The sequence below is a fragment of the Ochotona princeps genome, chromosome 9 (genome assembly GCF_030435755.1).
Source record: "Ochotona princeps isolate mOchPri1 chromosome 9, mOchPri1.hap1, whole genome shotgun sequence".
Taxonomy (NCBI): Eukaryota; Metazoa; Chordata; class Mammalia; order Lagomorpha; family Ochotonidae; genus Ochotona; species Ochotona princeps.
Window position 1 is genome coordinate 28465074 of NC_080840.1, and position 24126 is coordinate 28489199.

The window sequence follows — 24126 nt, forward strand, 5'->3', positions numbered from 1 at the left end:
AGTCTCACCTGCCAGCAGTAACACAGCATAAACTGTACTCAGCTGCTTTCCAGGCCACCTGTATTTCAGTTTGTAGCAGTTTGCTTAGTTCCACACATGCACGGATGCACTTACGTGCCTGGTGCATAAACCCAGGGAAAGGCATTAAAACAACTACAAAGCAAATGATTCAGAGCCACAGGAAATATTGTAGCACTTATGGACCCAGCCTTGATGTCTTCATCCCTGGTAAATTCTAGGAAATAATTCTTGTTTGCTTCCTTCCTTTCAAAGATGTTGTAAGGCCAGATGCCAAGCAATCTGTACACTTCTGAACAAAAGAATGATGTAAATAGAAAGTGCTGCATTATGCTTTGTTATAACTTTTTAAATAAAAAGACATAAAAACAAGTGCAGAGTAGCAACTTTTTATCCATTTAGTTCATGTATTCTCAAAGATGAGAATTAAGAACATAAACTAAGCAAAAATTGACCTGGGATATTTCACAATTGTCAGGTCACAAAGGCATCAATAAGACTCAAATAATTAAGAATTTTACACATTAAAAACTAATATAAAATTTTAATCAACAGTTACGGGCACTTCTGTGGAATTTTTGTAAGAATAAGTTGTATTTAATCACGGGATTATAATGATTACAAACTTTATTAACAAATGCTTTGACACTTTTAACTTGCTCTTAAGCAAGAACATAGATATTATCAGTATAGAACTGAGGAAAAATTTACCATAGTAAGAATCACTCTAAACACTGCAAATAAGCTATGTAATAAAAAGAAAGGACTCCTAGAGAAAGAAGCACATTCAGCTACAATTGTATCTTCTAAGTCATACAAAGAACTTAAAAATGAAGTTTCAATGGTCTATGAATGCTGTGATATAGAACACAGTTGCTAAGACAAGAAAGAAGACAAATACATAATTCTTGGCATTACTTCAGGGCTCTCCTCTGCTAATAAGTTAAAAACATCTAATTTTAAAGAATTTGGAACTTTCGCCCATTTTATGATTATTTTATGATTCAGGAAATGCATTTGATGTTTAAAATGCAACCTCTCAGACACACTGAAGGAGCTGAGTCACTGAGAGATTTTGCACACTTCAAACTTGACAAATGATGCAGCTCATTTTCCTGTATGTATCAAAAATGTAAATTCATAAATGATGTGCAGTACATGAAAAAGCATGTTTCATCAATGAAACCAAACAACGTTTTCTGCAGAGAAATAGTTCTTGTGTGCTTTTTCAATCGCGATGGTACTTACCTTCTTTTCACTGCTCACCTGGCCTATCCCTCCATGACTGGTATTACAAATGTGCAACTGTGTATCACTGAGAGGAGTATGTAGAGTTCTCCAGAAATACTAATTTCTGATCTTCCAAAGATATTTTTTTTGCTATTAAAAGCCAGTTATTGTTTTTCATTAGTTAGTATTTTGGTTAGAGTATATGAGAGATATTGTCATGTAGAATGTCATGTGAACATGTTCCATAATTCTGTCTTCTTCTAAAAATAAAACTTGGAGCTCTACATGTTTTTGTTAAACAAAGACTTGACCAAGCAACCTCAAAATTTAAATTGTACCTAACAGTATCTATCATTACTCTTTACTTAAACATATTTGAGTGTACACACTAAATCTTTGTAGCTGTAAGAACAAAAATAAAAATGAGTTCCTGATTTTTATCCATTTTTAATCAGTCCTACTGTTGACTGCAATACCACAACATAAGGCAGCAAACTACAATGCACAAAAGAATATATATTGTCCTAACGGTTAAGTTTAGAAGTACTATCTGTTACCAGCTATTACATGTGTTGCCATAGTGAAAGATCAAGAACTTATTCTAGGGCTGTACAGTTGACCAGGAATTAAAATGGCTCTTTCCTTACCAGAGTGCTTGGATTTGATGCCCATCTACTTTAATGCAAGTTCTGAATGGCAGCAGTGCTGTCTGAAGCATTTTGCTTCCTGTTACCATAGGGGACACCTGGACTAAGTGCCAAGCTCCCAATGTCAGTCTCAGCCTAGTCCTGCACATCAGGGCACCAGGGGGACTGAATTGGTGAATATAATATTGGAGTCTCTTTCTCCCTAATTTTTATATACATATATACAACATATGTACATATTATAAATATATATATATATAATCTTCTCAAGTAAACAAGTACAATTTAAAAAGAAAGAAATTGTTCTAGTACGCAGAAAGATTAAGGGAAATATCCGTTTGACCAACATAACAACAGGGGATAAGGCCTTTTCCATCTGTACTGTTTTTATTTCCAACCAGGAGGCTTTGAAGGGGCTTTGAAGGGTCCGTGTTCCAAGGCCATCTTCAGACCTTCAGGAATCAATGGTCAGGGGCTTCCTGAATTTCAGGGTGTGGAGAAACTGGTGCTGCCATTCTGTTTGTACTCTTTTAAAGCCATGGTTTCTACTGACATGATCATGGGAACTAGGATAGATATCCAACTAAGATACACACATACACACACAAATATATATGTATGTGTATATATATATACACACACACACACACACACACACACACACACACACATATTTTCCCTTCAAAAGGGAAAAGGAAGATCAAAACTTTAGTAATATGTACTGGCAGCTTTTTGAAAAATTTATCTTGATTTTATGGTGAATATATCCATACAGAAACAACCAGCCTGAATGAAACCAAAGTGAATAACACAGGCAGACACACACACTCAGTCATACCCTTAAGGAAGCTGCCATGGTAAACTCAACAAAAGCTGCTTTTCAACCAAAATGGCAACAGGAACACTTGGCAAACTCTGAACTGGGATGAGAGAGAATAAGAGGATCCCCCATACTTGTAGAGATAAAGTAATCAAATGCAAAAAAGAAAATGAAGAAGCATCATAAACCTTTAAAGTGATTTGCAGACAGGAAAGCAAATGTGTGCCTGTGCCAATGATAACAGAGTCACCTGGCCACCTAGCTCCAAGTCAAGTTTTGGAATCCACTGAGCTAAGGCACAGGTGCTTCTTTAGTTACAATATTACTTTATCTAAAGGGCATCCAGTATTTAGAAAAGGTGTTTATTTTCTTATTTGATGTTATCTAGAAATCACCATCCAGTGCTGAAAGCCAATGTCAAACACCCAAGGCAGTCTAGTTTCAAAAGCCAGTAAGTGACAATCTGCATGAGTTTTATCTGTCCTACTCATGGTCTAATTCAGTGCCATGTAAACAACTGACCTTCAATAAATACTTAGAGTAAAACCCAAATGAAAGTAGAGCTACTTGGCCAATTAATTTGAAAGTGTGCAGGGCTAATGAAACAATCCACAGAAAAAGATGGCTTAAATGTAAAAAAAAAAAAAAAAAAAAAAGGATTTATCGAAGTGAAATTATTTCTTTGGTCACTGAAGGTAATATTGTGCTTGAAAAGGTCTACACACACTTCCAGATGGTGAAATCATGCATCGACACCTGGGGCACTCTGATTCCACACCATGATGCAGCTTTTTATAAACTATGTGGACTCACAACCATCAACGATTACCTTTGTTACAAAAGTATTCCACTTCTTCGCAGCTCAGGTGTTCAGACCCGAATTCTGTGGGAAAGCTTTCCTCCAGCGGAAAGTCTCCTTTTGAGATAGCATCAGTTTCCTCTGATGGACACTCTTCTTCCTCATCTCCGATGGCATCTTCAAGCGGCCCTTGAAAAAGAATCAGGGACACTTGTACCAAAAGCATCCAATCAAGGTAGTGCACTACAGACCTTAAACAGGGTCTTCTCCATTACAGGGGTGAAGAAAACTGATTTCAAGGGGTATCCCCAAAGGCACTGCAACAAGATCCTGCCACATGCAGTGCACCCACTGACCCAGGACAGAGGCTGAAGGAGACCTACAGCCGAAGCCGCTTTCTGGGAAGCACTTGGCATCACTCACACTTTCCCATATACAACCCCATGTCCCAAACTTTTTTTTTTTTTTTTGTATTCTTTCCTCAAGACTCAAACGGTGCACTTTGTGTTCATTTGTTAGAATTAAATGCCTGGTAAAGAGTACAAGTCTGCTTTACACTGTTGTACAATTTTACCTGAGATTTTAATAAAGATTTAAAGCAATTGAATTCATTTTAATTGAACCGAGATTCTAATATAGTCTATACTTATAAAAATCCATCTTAAGAGTGGATTCCAAGAAAAGATTTCATTATAGGTGGTGGAGGCTTGAAGAAAAATTACATATTTCTCTCCCTGATGAAAGCATAGCCCTATTCATAATTAATTGAATTTTTTCTGAAATGAAAAGTAGTTTTCTAATGAAAAAACGTAATTTGTATTTATGTGATACTTTTTCAGTAATAAAAATACAATGCCCTTAGAGAGAATGAGAGTGAGGTGCAGTACATTAATGGACCTATTTTACTTGAAGGATAAGGAGGGCTGTAGCTGTTCAGATGGATTTGAAGCCAACTGTGTGGGAATACTGCACAGATGATTGTGAACTTCCGACTGCCTCAAAAGAATCAAAAGTATCTGGCTCATGTTGCTAAGTGGAAGTCTGCATCTGCTCCTGAAGAACTAATGTGCATTTTACCCAAAGAACACAATTATGATCATTTGTAACTAATCACCCGTTATGTTGGCAGTCTCAGGCTAAATACTTGAAGACTGAGGAAGACTCTTTTGAGAAATGTTCAAGAAAATTTTCAGGGTCAAAGAATAAACCTTGCACATAATTTAAAATAGTATATATGTAACTCATTTTCTATGTGTGTGGTAAACAGAAGTGAGTATATGCATTCAAACAGTATAGTCTCTAATTGTTTTTTCCCTGAGCAAGTTTCCACAGGACTGAATTAATCCGACACATTTGTGTGGGAAGAACTAGTTGCCTGAATTTAAATTTGCAAAAAGCAAATATAGACATACACAAACATGTGTATGTATATACCATATAGTTTCTATGTTATTTATTTTTTCTTATTTATTTGAGTTTAAATTTGCAAAGAGCGAAGCAAATACATACATATACATATATGTATGTATATATAGAGATTCTTTTTATAGTTTTCTTTTTATTTTTCCTCTTCAAAATAACAAATGTTAAGGAGGAAAGGACACCAATTCCTAATACTCAATATTGATTTTTTAACTATCTTAAAAACAATGACACTGGTTTCATTTTAGCTGTTTTATCATTTATTAACTATTTCAAATAAAAGCTATAAATTGTCATCATTTGAACAATTGCCAAAAATAACACATTAAAACCACAAGGGTAAGAATTAACATTTAAAATGTAAAAATTAAAATAAACTTTAGATTATTTGATCATTTCAGAAAATATGTATAATTATTAATGCTGAATCTAATAAAGAATATCTCCTCATTTTCATTTTTTCAAATAACTTAACTATAAAATATTTGCTTAAAAGAAGACATGTGAAACTATTTCATTTGTAGTTCATTTGGGGTTCAAAAGCATTTTTTATATGTGCCTTAAAATAACCCAGTAAGATGAGTATGAGAATTATTATCATTTTCATTTTATAGATCTAGAAAGTAAAGCTTAGAAGGTTAGTTGAAAGAATGAGGTTACAGCTTATAAGTATAAAAGTTGATCTGCAAATTCAAGATTTTTAAATTGCCTTTTTTGTAATTCCAGTACATTCTACTATACAAACCGTGTGTTGGTGGCTGTAGACTTTTTTTTTTCCAGAAATAAAGGACAAGTAAATCTCAAAGACAAAATAAATGAGAGAAATAATTAACTCTTCTATTTTACACATAGATGCTTAATTACTAAGTTTAAAAATTGATATCACTCTTGATGCTTTTCTAAGATGACTAAAGCCCAAATACAAAGCAGTGTTCAAACAGTTGATGGGAAATGCCTATTATGAAAGAGTTATGCATGAATTTCAAAATTTCTCTGCACCAAAAAAATTCATCTCTTAATTCTATCATTTTCAGTAACTTTTTGAAATACCCATATGTTAGGGTCTTTCTTAGAAACCAGGAAATTTTTCTTGTAGATTTATAAACAATAAAATGATTGGTTGCAATTATTTACTCTCTGCACAGCTCATATCCATACTGAATCAATCTAGAGTACTTTGATCTCAGAAACATCAACCTGTTTAATAACAGAAGCAACAATATTCACCTCTTTGGAACCTACGTATCTCTGAGTTTAGCTAACAAAAATAAAAATTTAAACACATACATAAAATGCAAAGTTTAAAGTTCTTACACATCAAGAAGCTTTTAACTTTCACAAAGCGATGTATATATTAAAAAGGATGCAATAACAATAACAAAAATGTTTTCCTCTCAAAAAAATGAAAAAGCTGTACACATATATATGATATTAAAAAGAAAGATCATTAAGGACAACGAATAATTGAATGATTACTAACAATAATACTTACTAACAACAGATTTGTTCCAATATTATGATATCAAATTCAATAGCTGCATGAAAATTAAACAGAAAAGCTCATATGAAAATCTGAAAGACAACAAAGCCACAGAGCATGGGTTGGTGCCTCCTAAGCGTTAAGCCAATCCACTGTTTTGATTATCTGCCTACTAATGCATATGTAAAGTTCAGAATATCAGAATATACACATAAGATCTTAATTCATACTAAAGAAATGTATATGGTATATTCCATGGGCTGCTTTGTTTTATGTGTTGGCCACCACTTTTTAACTGAAAGCAGAGAATTAAAAAGCACCAGTTATTTTCCAAATCAAACTACACAGAAACTAAACAAAAGGCGAAAAATTACTGAGTTCAATGTCTGTGTAAAGAACAGGCCCAAACCAGGGATTTAAACTCCAGCTTGCCTTTCTTCCAAAGAAAGTGTTAGATTTGAATAATTTACTGTACCTTGACATGTGAAATTACCACCCATTTATTTTAGCCATAATATTAAATCAGACTCTGGGCAAAAGGTTTCTCTTAAAATGCATAGTATTATGGTTTAAGATCAGATCTCAATCTACTGTCCATACTGCATGTTTCTTTAACTGGAAAACCTTACAGATAATCATTGGGCATAAACTAACATTTTCAAAGGGTAAGAGACGCTGGAGGCAGAAGTATAATTAATGGCACCAATGAAGGAGGGAATAAAGGAACCACCTGTGTATGGATTAGTGGGCACAGAAGTCCACTTCAGAAAAATCACCACACATAATTTGACATAAATAATAATATCTACTCAGTAAAGGCTCACGATTGAACTCTATGTGCCCTCATGGAGAAAATTACTTCTGATTGAGGCCACTTGGCAGGCAAGTGTGAGCAAATCTAAATTTCAGCTCTTCAATTGCTTCTGATTTACAGATATTCAAACATATTCACCAGAATGAATAGTCTTGATGTTTACAAATAAAAATATTTACCTTGTATAAACATGTCAGTAATTAACTCTGTATCCCAAAGCTATGAATACAATGTGTGTTTGGTATTGGATTTTTAATGCTATTAATTTCTCAGACTAAATGAACAAGCATTCCTCCTAATGTATACTGGAGGATAAGTGGAGATCACTGGGACATTCTGATAGCTACAAAGCAGTATTTTCATATTTTGAAAAAGAAGACAGTGGCATTCTCAGGATCCATTTGAATTGCTATACTCTTCACCCTCACAAGATAAAGTCAAATACAAAACACAATGTGCAGATTCACAACGCTGACAACACTGAGGCATAGCCCAGTCTATGTGGAGGCCACTAACTTAGCCAGCAACAAATACTGCATTGAAAAACCGGGCCAAACATGGTTTATTGGAGAATTTTTCATTTGGTATTTATTTTAATCATCTGCAGCCGGTGAAGGACAACGAGAATGTTCAATATTTGAAACTCCTAATCTATACAATGGTAACACACCTGTAGGATGGAATGAAAATTTTAAAAATTGGGTATGTATGATTCAGAAGGTCATAGGCATCTAAACTCCTTCAGATAAATGAATTTATAAGACATCTGAAAATACAATTATAAAAGGTTAAAGTTAGCCCTGAAATGATCTTATCCTTTAATATAAGAGCTAGAAAGCAACACAGCAAAATTGAGTGGAAAAAAATATCAAAAGTATGTAAGAATTTAGATGAAGGACAGTGAAATAAACATTGCAATTTGGAAATGCAAGAAAAGACATAAACATGAGCATAGTAAATATTAACTCAAATGCATGTCATTAAACAAATGTTGCCTCCATGAGCAACTTTCTATCTTGATAGAGTAAACAAAACACTCCTCACCTAAACTTCAGATTGTCTTTATTCCAAAGAAATTCAAAGTATTTCAGAACAAGAAGTATCAATGAAAAATTAAATTTTACATAAATCAACACACAATGTCATTCATGTAGGAGAGGAAGCAAGACCTAATCTCATCATTCTGCTGCGACATACTACTTAAAGGTTCTTTTTTGCAAGCACTCATTGGCATTAATTTATTATGCATTACCTTCTTTCGTTTTGATTAAAATAAGACAAATAACGGAACCACAAAGAGTGTTCCATCTTTCTTTTCTCTATGCATTAATATTCCAAGCATTCTAGAAGCTGCACAAGACTAGCCACCTAGCAAAATGAGATTGTTTCAGAATGCTGGGCAGCCTTGATTGCAAATGACAGGTGGGGAGAAAGTCACATTAAAGTATTATCACTCCCAATAATTACAATAATGCATCACAGTGTGCTCAGAAATTCTGCTAGGTGAGTAGCCCCTGAATAGGCACAAATATTTTCAAATATTTCAATCTTAGTGCTTCTCAATGTATTCCACTGTAAATCATCTTTATAACAAATATCATTACTATTACTAAAAATTGAACCTCCCTAATAAACTTCTCATGATTTTACTCATGCACACAGCTAAGAAGCCACGGAATTGAATAACATTCTCAAAACTTTAACAAATTAATGAAAATGAAGGATGGTCCTGGTCCCCTCAAGTTGCCCACTGCTGTTCTGTACTCTTTGCAGTCATTTGCAAATGATACATTCAGATATGCATACATATACATGGACATACAAAACATAATGGACCTCCTAATCTCACAATCTAAAAAGATATCATGTTTGAATTATTGCATTATAACTGACCCACATTTGTTCAGATTATGATATCTTTAAAATGCAAATATCAAAATACAAATTAGGGTCAAATTTTACTACAGCTTTAACATGGAAATGTACAAATATAAGTCATGTCAAAGTCTATAATATACTCTATTTTACTTGATAGGCAAAGCAAGCTAAGTTTGAACATTTTAGTTTCCAGTTACATTCTCAGTACATGATAAAAACAAAAAGCAATGATTTGAATTCAGTATCTTATTTTACTAAGTCCCATTAATGTTTTCTATTTCTCTGTTACAGAATCACATTCATTAAATACAGCCCAAAAAACATTTTCTAAACATAGGTATACTGTTTTTCAGGTGGGGAGAAGGGAACCTCTCTAAAAAAAAGTTGGATTCTATAGAAAGTGAGTCCTTTCTCATTTCAGGAAAATGGGAACATTTATAACTTTAAAGGGCTGATACACTGTTTACTACTTTGATCTGGGTCATATTTTACAGCTCTCACTTTTCAGTGGCTACCATGGACCTGCTTCTGAATCATCGTCACCCAGAAGGTACAGTTCAAAATGTTTCTCCCGGGCCCGGCGGCGTGGCCTAGTGGCTAAAGTCCTCGCCTTAAATGCCCCAGGATCCCATGTGGGCGCCGGTTCTAATCCTGGCAGCTCCACTTCCCATCCAGCTCCCTGCTTGTGACCTGGGAAAACAGTCGAGGACAGCCCAATGCATTGGGACACTGCACCCGCGTGGGAGACCTGGACGAGGTTCCAGGTTCCCGGCATTGGATTGGCGTGCACCGGCCCGTTGCGGCTCACTTGGGGAGTGAATCATCGGACAGAAGATCTTCCTCTCTGTCTCTCCTCCTCTCTGTATATCTGGCTGTAATAAAATGAATAAATCTTTAAAAAAAAAATGTTTCTCCCTTAGTGGCTGTTCACACTATCTCCAGCATATCCCACAGAGCAGATGAAGGAGCAGGGGCAGAGAGCAGGGATTCTCTTTGGAAATTCAAAATCCATACTAACTCATGTAATTGAGTTTAACAGTAAGAATAAAACCTAATTTCTGCAGTCTGAAGCTGAGTATTTTAGACCAAGTTCCTCCTGCAGTCCTTCACTTTTAACAACAGTTGCATCAGGGGATCAGGTAGGAAGGAGACATTTTTATTAATTTTTCTCTTATCTGCCAGAAGAACACTGATTTTTTTTTTCATTTACATTTGTTGCCTGCAGGTAGCAGACCTCAGAATCCTATAGCTGAAAGTTTTCCTTTTCATTAATTTTTCCATGTGTTATTTCTTATATATAATTGATTTTGGGCTTTGCTCATAGCTGTACATCTATTTTTATACAGCCATACCAATGTTGTCCTTCAATCAAGCAAGTCAAAGAAAAAACCTGAATTTTTTTTTAATTTATTAGAATGAGGTCTATGTTTGAATTGAGTTTTGAAATGTTAATTCAAGCAACATATATTAGAGAATGTTAAAGGAAGGGTTCAGTTCAACAATGCATCAATGTAAAAGGCAGTGAATAGAAACAAGCATTTTTTAAATTGTTTCCTTTCGATTGCAGGGCAAGTACTCCTCAAACTTAGAAAAAAAAGGAATAATGTTCTGTGCCACCAAATCTGTTTTTATACAGACAACAATATTGAAAGATCTTTTTTTAAGTATATTCAGTTTTATTGGAAAGCCAGATATACAGAGAGGAGGAGAGACAGAGATCTTCTGTTCAATGATTCACTGCCCAAGTGGCCGGAATGGCCAGAGCTGAGCCGATCTGAAGCCAGGAGCCTCCTCCTGGTCTCCCACGTGGGTGCAGGGTCCCAAGGCTTTGAGCGTTTCTCAACTGCTTTTCCAGGCCACAAGCAGGGAGCTGGATGGGAAGCTGGGCTCCAGGACATGAACTGGTGCCCACTTGGGATCCTGGGCATGCAAGCCAAGGACTTGAGTCTACTGTGCCAGGACTTAGTGTTCTTTTTTAATATAAACCTGAAAACAACTTAAGTTATTCTTTTTTTCTCTCTCTGAAATGTCTTGCTTTGGAACCTTTCAATTAACTGAATGAAATTAACAAGAATACAACAATATGCATAGGACTATGTAAATTTTGCAAGCTACAAAGCAGATTAAGCACTGCCATCACAAGAAATAAAAAATCAGAGAAGAAAATGCAGACAAATTTGAACTAGAATCTCTGATGACTAATTTACTTTCTGGAAGTAACTCAGGCATTCATAAAATTCAGTTCATTAATAAATGCTTTGTGCATTGACCCAGGAAGTTTGTGACAGAGGATGGCATTGAAATTCAAATACTCTATAAGCAGGTCTCAACCCAAAGTCCCATGGAGCTATTCTCAGTTTATTGAAGATAGCAACCCTATCATGAAAAAATATGAAAGTGAATTCATTACTAAAATGATACTGTCTATAGTCTCCCTTTTTGCTTGTGGGATATATTCCTTGATCCTGTTTGGATATTTTGAAACCACCAACAGGTTTGAAATTTAGGATGTTTGTGGCTAAATATACATAATTGTAACAATATTTAATTAATAAATTAGTTACAGAGCAACAAGAGCAACAGAATAGAACCATTACAATGCACTGTTATAAAATGTTTTTGTTTTAATTATGATGTTTTTTTTCTACACGTTTCCTTCAGTTTTCTGTCTTCACTTAGCCTCAGAAAGTGACACTTTACATGGGGGTAAAATGGTACTGTATAACTTAAGGGATTGTGAGGCAATTAAATAATAAAAATCCCCTACAGGTGAGAAGTACAAAAGATTAAAATCATGGCGTATCATTTTATTCCCTTTATGACCTGTCCATATATATATGTATTCATTCATGTATCATTTAGGATGAGAGAGGCTTGGCTGAAAGTGAATGTATATTACAAGGAATAGGATCGACTAAAAACCAGTATCAATGGGGTGACTGTTGTAGTGCAGTTTGGACTACACCACCACTACTACCACCAGTAGAGATACCTGCATCCTGTATGAGAATGCTGGTTCCATTCTCAATTGCCAAACTTCTGATCTGCTATGCATCAATGGCAGCAACAAAGTCAGCAATGCTTGGGTCAGTGCCATCCACACAGTCTCCTGGCTTAGGCCTGGCCCAGCTCTACCAGCTGCACGTATAAGGGGAGTGTATCAGCACACAGACAGTTATCTCTTTCTGCTTCTCAGATAAATGATATAAATAGACTCTGAAGAAACAAAACAAAAGCTGTATTTTAACAAGAAAGGAAGGTAAGGAAAATCTTAACATTCTAAAATTTCATTATCCATGCATTTTTCTTACTTTGTTATTTCTCCACTGTATTCACGTTTGTAACTGAAAGCAGCAAGTATAATATCTTGTATTTAGTAATATCACCTAAAACTCAATCAAATAGTGATTTTGCAATTGATTTAATTATAATAAAGTCAAAGATCAATTTAGGGGGAGATAATACTGGGTCAATTTTTTTTTCAAATCTAGACATAGAATTTCAATTTTTTTAAATTTATATTCTTAGAGGGAATGTTTTCCATGTGGTAATGTCAAATCCACACTCCTTTCCTAATTTTTCAGATATTCAGCCAACTGGATTTTTGCTGAGAAAACTGGTGTAAGGAAAACTATAATTTTCTATGAAGTGGCACTGCCAACAGAAAAATCAATCAGGTAGCACCCAGAAAATCAATACAGGACATGCCATGTATCTATCTATTATTGACCTATCTATGTGCCAGAGAGAGTGGAAAAGGAAAAGAAAGGGAATTTGTCTTCCATCTTCTAGGTCACTCCTTAACTGCCTGCCATAGCTATGTCTCTGCTAGCATGAAGTCAAAAAAACAAAACTCCATCCGGATTACCCACATAGAGAGCAGGAACCCAAATAACACAGCCACTGTGTCCTGGGCATATTAGCAACAAGCTTGATTGAAAGTGGAAGCAAAATTCAGCCCCAGCATTCTGATAGGGCATACAGGTACCGCAAGCAACAAGTTAGCCTAATGCAATGCAATGTTCTGGCTAATATTAAATTTAAAAAACCCTTAAATAAAAGGATAGAAAAGGTTTACAACCTTTTTACATGATATATGGTTGACATTTATAAATCAATTAAAATTTATAACTTTATAGAATTACACAAGGAAACATATTTTCTTTATAAATTTCAAAGTACTATCCAGACATACCCATTATTGCTAAACTAAATTCTGCAACATTCCAAAAAATATTTACATAAAACTATTTATTGGCAATAACTTATGTGACTAAATAGCATAGTTAAATTAGTGCAAGGGAAGTAGAAGTGATTTTTTAAGAAACTTTTTTGTTAGAGGTCAGCATAGTGGTGTAACAGGTTAATCCTCTGCCTACAATGCCAGGAAACCAAATGAGCATCAGTTGTAGTCTCAACTACTGCACTTTACAATCGGCTCCCTGTGTGTGACCTGGGAAAGAAGCATAGGTATACCAGGGCCCTGGATCCCTGCACCCACCTGGAGATTCCAGGCTCTTGGTTTTGGACTGGCTCGGCTCTGGCTATTGAGGGTATTTGGGGAGTAGACCAGCAGTTTGCTAAATCTTTCTCCCCCAACCTCTCCATAACTGAATATCAAGCAAAACTAAATCTTTAAAAAGTTATGTTATTAAGCTGATATGTCAAAGAATAAGGAAATTGTAGCCTGTCATCTTTTGACTCTGGAATTATATTTATTTCTCCTTATACAATAAATGAAATAGACATTGTGGGTCAATGTAAAACAAACAAAAGCATAACAAAACAAACAAACCAAAAAAATACTTTGTACGAGCCAGACCATGAATCCATAAATAATAAACAAAGGATTTCAGTGATTCATGTTGTTAATAATTTCATAATCAAAAATACTTCACAGATGCTGCCTAAAAACATTCAGCATGCATTTTGTTGTCTTATACATGGAATATGACAACATGCAGGGAATGAAGGAAAATATCTATACCTGTAAGGATTTGGAGCGGTACAGTGCTAGGGAAGAAAATCTGTGTCTCCATCAACCTTTGTTTATATATGTAATTTTTTTCTCTCTTTTTAACTAGTACAATTTCAGTCTCACCCACATTTCGTAAGTCCAAGTATTTTTTTTTAATTTCTCATTTTAGGAGCACCTTTTCTGATGCTGTCCTAATCAAGTGACTCTTCACTTGTTCAATTACTTACTGACTAAACTTTCAAAACATTAGTGAATGCCAATGCCTGATGTCAATGGTTGATTCCTAGTAGCTGATCAGCAAACACTGGTTCTTCAAGTGTGGTTTCAGGACCCAAAGCATTTGCATCACTTGGGAACTTGTTAGAAATACAATTTAATTGTGAGACCCCCCCACCCCAGATCTACAGATTTCAGAAACTGAGGGGGCTGCTATCATCCTATGTTGTAACAAACCCTGCCCATGATCCCAATGCAAGCTCCAGTTTGAAGAAAACTGGACCAAGAATACAAATGCTTATTTATTGATGGTCAATTATTCTTTTACATAATGTCAAGAGTCCAGCAAATGCTCAATATTCTTGGCATGGACTCATGAAGGGTGTGGAATTATAGCTACTTCACTCGTATTGTCATACAATCAATGAGCAGATTGTTTTACTAAAGAACTGCCCAAACCTGATGGGACAGCATCTCATTTGTTGTTGTTGTTGTTGTTGTTGTTGTTGTTAAAGTACGGTTTTCTGTTTCTGTCCCTTGATAACTGAGAGTAGCAAACAGAAGTGTTCTCTGCATCTTTCTTTTCTGAAAGCTCAGAACTCTGCAAGATGTAAGCAAGGCTACTCTGCCCAGAGTTGGCCGATTCATAATTGACAATCGGCAGCATGAGGTGGCAGGTCCCGACCAGATGGCACACATGTTCGCTGCACTCCATCCCCCATTCCAAAGCGTTCTATTAGGCTGGTGCACAAGCACGGTCTGTGGAATCTTAAGGGGGCAGCATCCTGTCCAATCTTCAGGGTTCACCTACATGGGCAGTTGCCCAAACTACTGGCCTTGCTCGATACCACCTTGAACCATCATCAAGGTGAGGGTACTACAGAAGTCTATTCCATTTTTTATACTTAGGTGTGGCCTCCTGCTCCTGGAATGCTGCCAATTTGGCCCTCTGTTTGAGTTTCACATGGTAAATAATGATGAATATTCTTTCTAAGCCTGTACAGTCCTGCACACACATTATTTAAGCAATCAGGGGAAAAAATCCCTAACACAAAACAAAGCATTGTTGTAGATCCCACATACTGGTTGGGAGACACACTTTATAATAATTTGCCTAATTTCACAAGTGTATGCGTAATTTTCCAGCTTTCCATTCTGGCAGACTGCTTTCATCTCTGGGGGGATTAAAAACATAAAACAAAACACACACACACACACACACACACACACACACACACACACACACATAGTCTCTCTCTCTCTCTCTCTCTCTCTCTCTCTCTCTGTCCAACTGATCTGGAGTTGCAAAACCCTAACAAAATAATGGGGGCTGTGCAAGCAGCGGTAAAACAAAATCAGCATGTTTGGTCTACTCTAATTGTAACATGCTCTGGGATTCACATCAACAGGGCACTTTATAACAAGTGTTCTATGTTGTCATTAAACCACCATAAAGGTATCTCAACTCAGTGCTTGGGAACATCTCAAGAGGCCTCAGAAAGCACTTCCCCATAAAACAAATCTTCAAAAAGACTTTTACTTTATACCAGAACATTAAAAGAGTGTCTAAAGACACAGAGGCATTCAGTACAGCTATATTTTTAAGAAGAACACTTACTCTCTGGAGAATTAAGAGGGCAGGGAGGGTGCTGGTGATAACAAAGCTAGCTCATCCACAGCGCTCCGGCAGTCACAACCTGAAGGAAGCATGTAAGGGCTCTCTTAAAAAGAAAATATCCCCTGCCTTTGCCAACAAAGCCTACAATAGAATCAAAGCAAGCACCTTTACAGGCAGAAGTTACAGGGTAAGGCAAAAGGTGGAGAGCTCACATAATGAACTCTCCTCTGGCAGCATGCTGCGCTCTGATGTTTGCATCATAAAACTGCACCACCTTCCAGGAGACTCCTTCCCATGCATGCCTGACAATAATGCCTAGGTGGCATCACAGGAAAGACGACTAGGCCTAGGAATGTATTCTCCAATTAAACTGGATTTTTCTTCTTAGAACTCTAGGAGTAAAAATGCATTTATAAAAGTGTTGAGGGTATTCCATGATGAAATTCTTCATTTCAATGTTGGGTTTAATAGCTTTCACTTAACGAAGACCTAGAAAAGATAGCTCTGTAGCAACTCAACCCCAATCGCCCTCTCTCCTTTGAACCAAAGAAATGTACATGCCTTTGTTCAAGACACAAAATTCCCAAATACAAGAGTTAGAAAGACTCACTATAGAGTCTGTTGACAACAAGAACAGGAGACTTTACATCCACAAGAACATTTAATTCATGTTGCTCTAAAATCTATGGTCTCCATGCCCTCAGAGACAAGTATATCTAACTTGAAAAAAATCTTAAAAAAAACATTTTAATTTTCAAGTACAGGGTCCTACAATACATGAATTCATGCTTTTTAGCTTTGTTTTGGTTTGCTTTGTTATCCTTTATTGTTATTTGTTTCACAATTGCGTCATCATTTTCCAGAACCACTATAAAATCCAAGGAGCAGAACATATTGCTAATATATTTCTGTGTTAATAATCTCTCCCTATCTCCAACATTTTTTTCCTGGCATTGCTTGGAAACCTATTCTTTCAGGCTCCCATCTCCCTACTCCTATGCATTTAAAATATCATATTCCTGTATTGGAAAAAATCTTAGAGTAAATGGTACCAGCAAGTTCAAGAAGACAAAAAATAAAAGATTCTATTCACCATTAAATGCAGCTTTTACTTTTATTCCCTGTTTTATCCTCCTAGTTATGATACTATGTAACCTGACTCCAAAGAGAAAAATAGATTCATGTTACCTGGCTTCCGCATTATAGCATCTTTGTTGAGTGAAGCTGATATTTTGCTTAAATATCGATGAACGATGAGAAAGAAATGTGGTGAGAGGTTAGGTTCCCTCTGTATTTCAAGGAGGAAATTATGGTACTAGTTCTTCCATTCTCTACTTTTTCCCCAGTGTTTTCTAGTCTTCTGTTGACGACATTAGGCTATTTCATAGTATATTCCGGTTAGCAGTTTAATAAAAATGTAACCTTTTAAGACTTGTCCTGAAAATTTAGCAGTTCTGAGATAGAGTTGAAGAACCAACATTTTTTTTCTTTCTGCTCTCCAAGTTAGTCCAATGCAGGACACAGACTGGGACACAAGGATCTGTCTCCTAAAGCTGCAGGAAGGAGAAAATGAAGCAGGCCTGAATTATTATATTCCTATATCCAAGTGAGGGGAAAGACAAGAAGGACAATTATCTCTCATTACTAAACCCATGATATCACTTGTTCCTCTATACTTCTACTTTCTTATTAAGAAAACAATGCATCATTGATTCTGTAGCATCATATTCTACAAGACCTACTTTCCACGTCTGAAGCAACATACACTTTCAGTTTGGCCATTTGTTTACATTTTGCACTTGAGAAGTATTCATATTCAATACGAAGACTTGACTCAGTGAGAAACAGTAGGGGAACACCACTCACAGAGCACTCTGGAAGATGAACTGACACAAAGGAGGCAGCTCCATATCAGGTTATGGATATCATAACTTAGTTTTGTTCTGTTCAGATTTTTACTTTCTACAATACGTTGTCCACTATTAGAGTTACACTGGGTTTGCAGATAGAAAACCAGGGTAGATACAGCCCATCTTTTCTGAGAAGTTCTACTCATCTCTTTATATGAAACACATAGTAAGAGGAAGAGAAACAGATAAAAAAAGATTTGGTTCACTTTCAAACCATCTGTGATAGATAGGGCTGAGCTGGGTCAAAGCCAGGAATAGGAACTTTAACCAAGTCTCCCAAGAGGTAGAACATTTCAGTACTTAGGCTATCTATCTACTGCCTTGCAGACCCCCATCAGCAGGAATTTAAATTGAATGTAGAGACAGACAGCCTGGCATGATGGCCCAGTGGCTAAACCCTTGCCTTGCAAGCATCCGGATCCCATATGGGCAAAGGTTCATGTCCTGGATGCGCCCACTTCCCTTCCAATTCCCTGCTTGTAGAGGACAGTCCAAAGCCTTGGGATCATGCACCTGCCTGGGATCCCCAGAAAAAGCTCCTGCTTCCTGGCATCCAGATTGGCTCAGTGTCGAACATTGTGACCACCTAGGGAGTGAAGCAGAGGACAGATCTCTGACTCCGAATCTCCTTCTCTCTGTAAATCTGCCTTTCAGGTAAAAATAGATAAAGTTAAAAAAAAAAGTGGATAGAACTTCATGTCTGGCATTCCTATATGCGATTTGGGGACTAAAGAGGTAAATCAACCAGCTACACCAAATACCTGCCCATTATTTGATCTTTTTAAGAGCTACCAACGAATTCAAAATTTAAAATTTTCTCATGAAATCTACCAGGATTCCACACACAATTATGAAGTGTTTCTGAAAGCAGCAATAACGGAAGTAGGGAATAAATTATATTTGTACATATGCAGGAAGGGTTGTAAAGGTGAGAGGGAAGCTCTTTCACTGAGTTAGAATCTAGTTAATTCAAAGTGAGCTGAGCTGTCCCAAATCTGGTAACAATATATAATAAAACATAGATTGATAAGTAAAATATCAACAAGGAAATGTTTGCAACACTGGCATCCCACATGGATACCAGTTTGAGTCCTGGCTGCTTGAATTTCAAATCCAGATCATTGTTAACAGCCTATAAAAGCAATGGAAGACAGCCCACATTTGCCCTCCTTGTTCCAACATAGGAGACCCAGATGAAGCTCCTGGCTCTGGCTTCAGTACAGCCCAGCTCCGGCCATAGGAGTATTTGGGAAGTAAACCATCAGGTCAAAGAGATTTCTCTCACTCACCTGCCATCAGAAAAATAAATGTTGACAAGAATATTCATTTAAAAATAATCTCTCCTTTATAGCAATTGCTACTGTGTCTACGATAATCAAGGGATAAGACTTGTTGAATAAAAGATGACAGATCATAAACTCAATTACTAAATTTTAAATCAACTGAAAATAAAAGCTATCAATAGGTTGGGTTGAAAAACTTTCTAAAACTGGATAGGTGAAATGAAACTTTAACATTTAAGTGCATTTACATGAATTAAGCAAATTAAGACACACAACTACTTTTTTAAAACCCATGAATCTCCCCAAAACATTCAGACTGCACTTCCCCATCCTGGCAATAACGAGCTTTTCCTTCACCTTCCTAAATCTCTTGAATCTCTTGTCTATATTTTATTTTTTTAACATTTGTGCTAAAAATCTAAGGCTTATGACCAATGATTTTATCTTACCCCTAACGACAAAATTCCCTGCAATTTTGTCCTTGGAATGCCAAAAACATCACAAATCTCACGAGAAACCTGACTGATGAGCAGGAATCAGCATGAACTGGCCGACAACTTCAGTAAGCATTCAATCCTATGCTGGTGTGATTTTGCTATCTTCTTTTCTGAGAAGCCCTAGTATGTAACAAGGACAAAGCTGAAGGAGATGACAGAAATGCTACAGTATTCTGATCCTGTGCTATTGATACCAACAATATCCCCACTATTTTAGCATGTAAATCTTTTTATCATTCACTATCTATTATGAGGACTGAAAGAATGAAGCTTTTACTTGAAGAAGAAACTTTAAACACAAGGAAATACACTTTTGACTAAGAAAAAACGCTTTCTCTTTCTTACCCAAAGAAACTGACTTATTCTAAAGCATCGGACACACTAAATGATGCTAAGAACAAATAGTAGAGAAACAGCATGAGCAGACAGATACTGACAATAATAAAACCCACAATAACGGTGACAAGGGCCAAGAAAAAGTGCAGGAAAGATCAATGACAGAGTCACAACACCCACAGAGGGCTGGTAATTCCAAGGGACTACTGTGGTTACTGGAAACAAAGAACTTTTGGCCACAGGGCTAAGGTATTTGCCACATACAGTACAAATTACTAGTATATGTCACGCCAAATTTAAGTCAATCAAGAAATGATGAATTGGTACCACATAGAATATTAAGAAATTAAACATAAGGAAAATCACCAGTCTCAAATAAAACCCCTACTTTGGGGATTAACAGAAATAAACAAAATCAATGTGAAGCCTATATGATTACATTTTTAAAATACTCTGATGGGCCTGGCGGTGTGGCCTAGCAGCTAAAGTCCTCGCCTTCAACGCCCCGGGATCCCATATGGACGCTGGTTCTAATCCCAGCAGCTCCACTTCCCATCCAGTTCCCTGCCTGTGGCCTGGGAAAGCAGTCAAGGACGGCCCAATGCTTTGGGACCCTGCACCCGCGTGGGAGACCTGGAAGAGGTTCCTGGTTCCCGGCATTGGATCGGGAACGGCCCGTTGCGGCTCACTTGGGGAGTGAATCGTCGGACGGAGGATCTTCCTCTCTCTGTATATCTGACTTTGTAATAAAAACAAATAAATCTTTAAAAAAAAATTAAAAAATAAAATAAAATACTCTGATTATGGAATTATCATTTTACGCTTAAATCCATCCTTCCATCCCCAAAGCTAACACACTGTACCAAACTACACTGCCTACAAAAAATAAAAATAATGACAAAGCAAAACTGAAAGTTAAATCTAGCATAAAGTTGCAAGGCAAGGCTAGAAAAGAACATCACATTCCACTAACCAGGACATTCAATTCACTGTGACATTAGCGTGTAATATTGATTAAAACAGTCTATGATCAATTGACCCTCAAAACTTCATAATGACATACTGTTTCAGCAGAACTTATGAAAAGATGGTCTCTCAATTTCAGAATTCACCCACTAAGAATGACAAAATCATGCTTTGAAATTGATTTTCAAACTAACTGAAATTTGCTAAAGGTAAAAAAGCTTAAAAAAATAAACAAAATCACAAAGTTTGTTTCTCATTGGTCTAAATGCTTGTTGGGACTAAAGTAACAACACCATATATTACATATTAAAAGATTAAAAAGCAAAGACTAAATTAACAGACAGTAGAGAAGTAGGCATGAAAATGAGCTAAAACATTCAATGTTTCGTTTTTCTCTTTCCTCCTTCCTTTCTTCCTTTTGTTCCTTCCTACCTTCCTTCCTTTTCTTTCTTTCTTCTCTCTCTCTCTTTCTCTCTCTTTCTAGAAAGATTTATTTTGGAACGGCAGCTCTACAGAATGAAGGATAGACAGAGAAAAAGGTCTTTCATCTGCTAGTTCACTCCCCGGGTGGCTGCAAAGGCCAGAGCCGCACTGATCCAAAGATAAGAGCCAGTCATTTCTGGGTCTCCCATGTGGATGCAGGGTCCCAAGGCTTTGGGCCATCTTTTACTGCTTTCCCAGGCCACAAGCAAGAATCTTTTTTTTTTTTTTTTAAGATTTATTTATTTTTTTACAAAGTCAGATATACAGAGAGGAGAGACAGAGAGGAAGATCTTCCGTCCGAGGATTCACTCCCCAAGTGACCACAACGGCCAGTGCTGCGCAGATCCAAAGCCAGGAACCTCTGCTTTGGGCTGTCCTCGACTGGACTGCTTTCCCAGGCCACAAGCAGGGAGCTGGATGGGAAAAAGAGCTGCCAGGATTAGAACTGACGCCCATATGGGATCCTGGTGGGTTCAAGGCGAGGACTTTAGCCACTAGACCGTGCTGCCAGGCCCCACAAGCAAGAATCTTGATGGGAAGTGGAACAGCCAGGATAGGAACCTGCACCCATATGGGATCCTGGCACATAAAAGGCCAGCAGTTGCTTGGCTACCGCATCAGGCCCTTTAGTTGCTTTTCAAGAGAAATCTAATTTTGCACATGGAGGTATTGGCTTTAAGTTACCGATTGTTTTTGTTTTCTCTTTTTTCTCAGCCTCCCTCTCCTTCTCCATGTAACTCAGATTTACAAATAAAAATCTAAAATCTTTTCTTAATAAGCTACTATAGATCTCAATGATTATCTATTTTAATTTTTATGTATTCTAATTCATAATTATAACTCATAAAATTGAAAAAAATTTAAGTAAAAAATTGAACTAGCTAAAGTAACATATTATGAAATAGTTAACTACATCGTGCAATCTTTATTAAAGGATTAAATACTTTTAAAAAGTGAAAAAAACACTACTAAGATGAATCCTGACCAAAATAAATACATGATGCTGAGAAATAGTATCAAATTTGACAGGAGAATTAACCCTCTCTTTTCTAAGTATGTCAGCGTAACAGCTTCCTCAGTGTAAAACCCCAATACCATAAAGATACGAATAATCTCTCAATAAGTGTATCACGGTTTTCAATTTAAAGATTCCTGGCAGAATGGGTAGGAACTTAAGAAAAATAATGACCTGGTACAACCATCCCCAAAAAGACTTTGTGTAACAAAGTTTACAAAACATTTTGTACTTTTTCATTTGGACCCAAAAAGGCTTTGTTACCATAATTTTAACTAAGATGTAAATGAAATTGATTTGTGCATAATAATCCAAATATGACTACTGAGTACTATAGAAAAATGTATGTACAGCATCTAAGGAACAGTAAACAGATATTACAGTCTAACCCAAATAATGAGGACTTCAGTACATTTCTGGTATGATAAAAAGACAAGCTTATTCTAGTGCAAAAAAAAGTGAAATCCATAAATTTTTTTAACCTTGTATGCATTTGCAGCAAACTTATGTATATATATCCCATATATATAATTATATGTGATTATAATTATACATATAATTATGTATGTATACCCCAATATATGAACTGCATATATTCCAAATGTGATAAAATCAGAATATTAAAAACAACATGCAGTAGCATAAGAGTAGTTCTAAAATAATTTAGCAAAAACTATAGTAATATGCGGTGAAGACATTCAATTAAATAGGCTGAAATAATCAGCTACCAATTTAGAAATAAAAATCAGTTTAGGTCCTTTTCTCATATTATTTAATTTTTTTTTCTTAAGATGTGTTTACTTTTTTTACTGGAAAGTCAGATTTACAAAGAGAAGGAGAGACAGAAATATCTTCTCTGCTGCTTTATTTCCCAAGTGGCTGAAGCAGCCAAAGCGGAGCTGATCTGAAGCCAGGAGTCAGGAGCTTTTTCCAGGTCTCCCACGCAGATGCAGGGTCCTAAAGACTTTGGGCCATCCTCGACTGCTTTCCTAGGTCAAGCTACCTTTATCTTTCACCATGGCTAATGCAGCGGCCAGGAATTCTTGATCCCAGAAATCTAGCACTACCTCTCCTATGGGGAGGTCATGGGGGTGTCAGTGCATCTTATTACTTCTGCGCTTTAATATCTCTGTAACTGGCAACTCTTGAACACTGTGGACTCATTCGTCCCAAGGTTTGAATCCTAATGTCCGCTCTTCTCAGAAGACATCCTGCTATTCTCCACATCTGCTTTTTCCTGCCTGTAAAGAAGGTGGAGAAACTGGTTTCCTTATACTGTATTAAATGGACATTAGCAGCATAATTTGCCAATGACACATGCTCACATTTAAGACAATTCCTAATAGTCTTAACTGATATTTACTAATCCAATTATCCAAAGCATGCTCATTAAAACGGCATTTTAAAATTGATGTATCATAATCAATCTATGTATTTCAAACATTTAAAAGTGTGAACACTCAGAGATTGAACACTGGAAACTTATTACTAAAATAATATCAGAATAAATCTTACTTTGATGATTAATTAATTATATGTGACCCGGGTTCACTGCTTAGCCTAATTTGTAGTTTTCAATCTGCAGAGTAACAAGAAGAGTGCATGAAATAGGGAACCCCTAAGAGAATCAAACAGTATATTTTTAACCTGTAAACTCAAGTGTTCACTAAATCAGCAGGTCTATTATTAAGGATTAGTAAACATTAGCTATTATCC

General features: G+C 36.4%; 1 protein-coding gene across 2 annotated transcripts in view; it reads right to left on the bottom strand.

Moving 5' to 3' along the window:
* The window catches only part of ZFPM2 (zinc finger protein, FOG family member 2), a 452842-nt gene that overhangs the window by 357185 nt on the left and 71531 nt on the right, over positions 1 to 24126 (bottom strand). Inside the window, exon 2 of one of the 2 annotated variants that reach the window (XM_004580673.2) lies at positions 3545 to 3703. The exons of the other annotated variant lie outside the window; for it this stretch is intronic. Coding sequence (XP_004580730.2) covers positions 3545 to 3703 — 159 coding nt within the window. The remainder of the gene's footprint in view (positions 1 to 3544; positions 3704 to 24126) is intronic. 2 annotated transcript variants of the gene reach the window in all.